At 43.2% G+C, this 1,932-nt stretch overlaps 1 protein-coding gene across 1 annotated transcript; it reads left to right on the top strand.

The window, feature by feature from the left end:
* Positions 1-759: 759 nt before the first annotated feature.
* Pmar_PMAR015734 (hypothetical protein) lies at positions 760-1,531 on the top strand (the record flags this gene model as incomplete). The annotated part of the gene is made up of 4 exons (XM_002765738.1): positions 760-795; positions 947-1,007; positions 1,349-1,419; positions 1,493-1,531. 4 exons carry the CDS (start codon positions 760-762, stop codon positions 1,529-1,531), a joined length of 207 nt encoding a protein of 68 aa, XP_002765784.1.
* Between the last annotated feature and the right edge of the window lie 401 nt (positions 1,532-1,932).

Here is a 1,932-nt window from a genome sequence, read left to right as displayed (position 1 = left end):
ATATATGTAATCGCTTCCTCAGCACTGAGCTCAGGAGTTCCTATACAGTGTTGGAGTAGGAATATATGTAATCGCTTTCCTCAGCACCGAGCTCAGGAGTTTCCTATACAGTGTTGGAGTAGGAATATATGTAATCGCTTTCCTCAGCACTGAGCTCAGGAGTTTCCTATACAGTGTTGGAGTAGGAATATATGTAATCGCTTTCCTCAGCACCTGAGCTCAGGAGTTTCCTATACAGTGTTGGAGTAGGAATATATGTAATCGCTTTCCTCAGCACCTGAGCTCAGGAGTTTCCTATACAGTGTTGGAGTAGGAATATATGTAATCGCTTTCCTCAGCACCTGAGCTCAGGAGTTTCCTATACAGTGTTGGAGTAGGAATATATGTAATCGCTTTCCTCAGCAGCTGAGCTCAGGAGTTTCCTATACAGTGTTGGAGTAGGAATATATGTTCGCTTTCCTCACCTGAGCTCAGGAGTTTCCTATACAGTGTTGGAGTAGGAATATATGTAATCGCTTTCCTTCTGCACCTGAGCTCAGGAGTTTCCTATACAGTGTTGGAGTAGGAATATATGTAATCGCTTTCCTTCTGCACCTGAGCTCAGGAGTTTCCTCACTAATTATACTGAGTTTATTCACGAATTAATAGGGTAGAAGTGTACAGACACTAACAAAAATTTCCCAAAATTTTCTCATAATTTACAATGCGCATATTTTCCCCCATAAACTATGATGATCATGTTGCACTTATTCTCTTCAGATGAACGTCGCGTTAACACAACCAGAGAAGTCTACAGTAGGGTGGCCAGTCCTAGGTAGCGATCAACCTCATATCATTTGTGAAGTTCCCTCAGAACCCCTACTAATCGCACCAGAGACGGACGTGTTGTTTTTCCCGGGGTAAAAACGTTCAGTGTCGATGTGCATGCGTGCAACTTTCATTTCAGAACTCTCCTAGGGAACAAAGAACTCTCTATTTTCCCGTCACTGCTCGTCAAGAATCCAAAAGTGAGTTAGTTGATTCTCAGTGGCAGTGTTGGAGCAAATGTTCGTATTCTCAGCTGAGCCCAGCAGAAGTTTCCTCACTAATTATAAAAGTTTACGTACAAATTCGGGTGAAGCGTACGGAAACCACTGAAAATTTCCTCCCAAAATTTCCACGAATGTCACCTACACATCGTCGCGCGCATGTGGAGGCGACAATATAAAAATTCCGAGGAAATTTATATTTGTTCCTAAATACTTCTACCACCCGAATTCGTGAATAAACTCCTATAATGTGTAAGTAGATTTCACCGCTCAACTGAGGAAAGCGAACATATATTTCCACACTTCTAAATCTTGTTCAGATCACACTTCGACGTGGGGCGATGGACCTAACGAGACCGGTTGCCTCAAATTACGTAGAACTCCTCGCAAGGTAAGTAGCGATTCTCCTATGTTACTACTCTACATAACAGTTTGGTTTACACTGTATATATATGTGAATATAGATATCAGGCCTTGGTGACGAAGGGGCGAAGTTCGACTAGTCTGCATTTTTCATTTGAGATGTTGGGAAAAAATGATCGTTGTGTAGATTTGACGATCAAAAGTGATTTTCAATTGCGCTCGTCATGGTATGGTCATTTGCTAGTCATAGATCTCGAATAGTGCACTAAGCTGGAACCTGAAGTTAGTCCCCGGGTGGAAATTTTCCGTAAAAAATTGTTTTCGCACATATTTTTTGCAGCTCTGGGAGTAGTCGAGTTTTTCGATTTTTCTGCCAACCTCCGGGCATAGAGGACTCGTTTGGTTCATCTGATGTCCTCAGACGGTCCGTAGTGCAGTCAAAGTAATTCAGCACGCACGCACGCACGCACGCACAACGCAAAAGTGCCTGTTGTTGCGGGATATGCTCCGCTCGCTTCGCTCGCTCCGCAATTCCATGCGG

Source organism: Perkinsus marinus, assembly GCF_000006405.1.
Source record: "Perkinsus marinus ATCC 50983 genomic scaffold scf_1104296974938, whole genome shotgun sequence".
NCBI lineage: Eukaryota > Perkinsozoa > Perkinsida > Perkinsidae > Perkinsus > Perkinsus marinus.
This window is presented reverse-complemented; position numbering and strand designations above follow the sequence as displayed.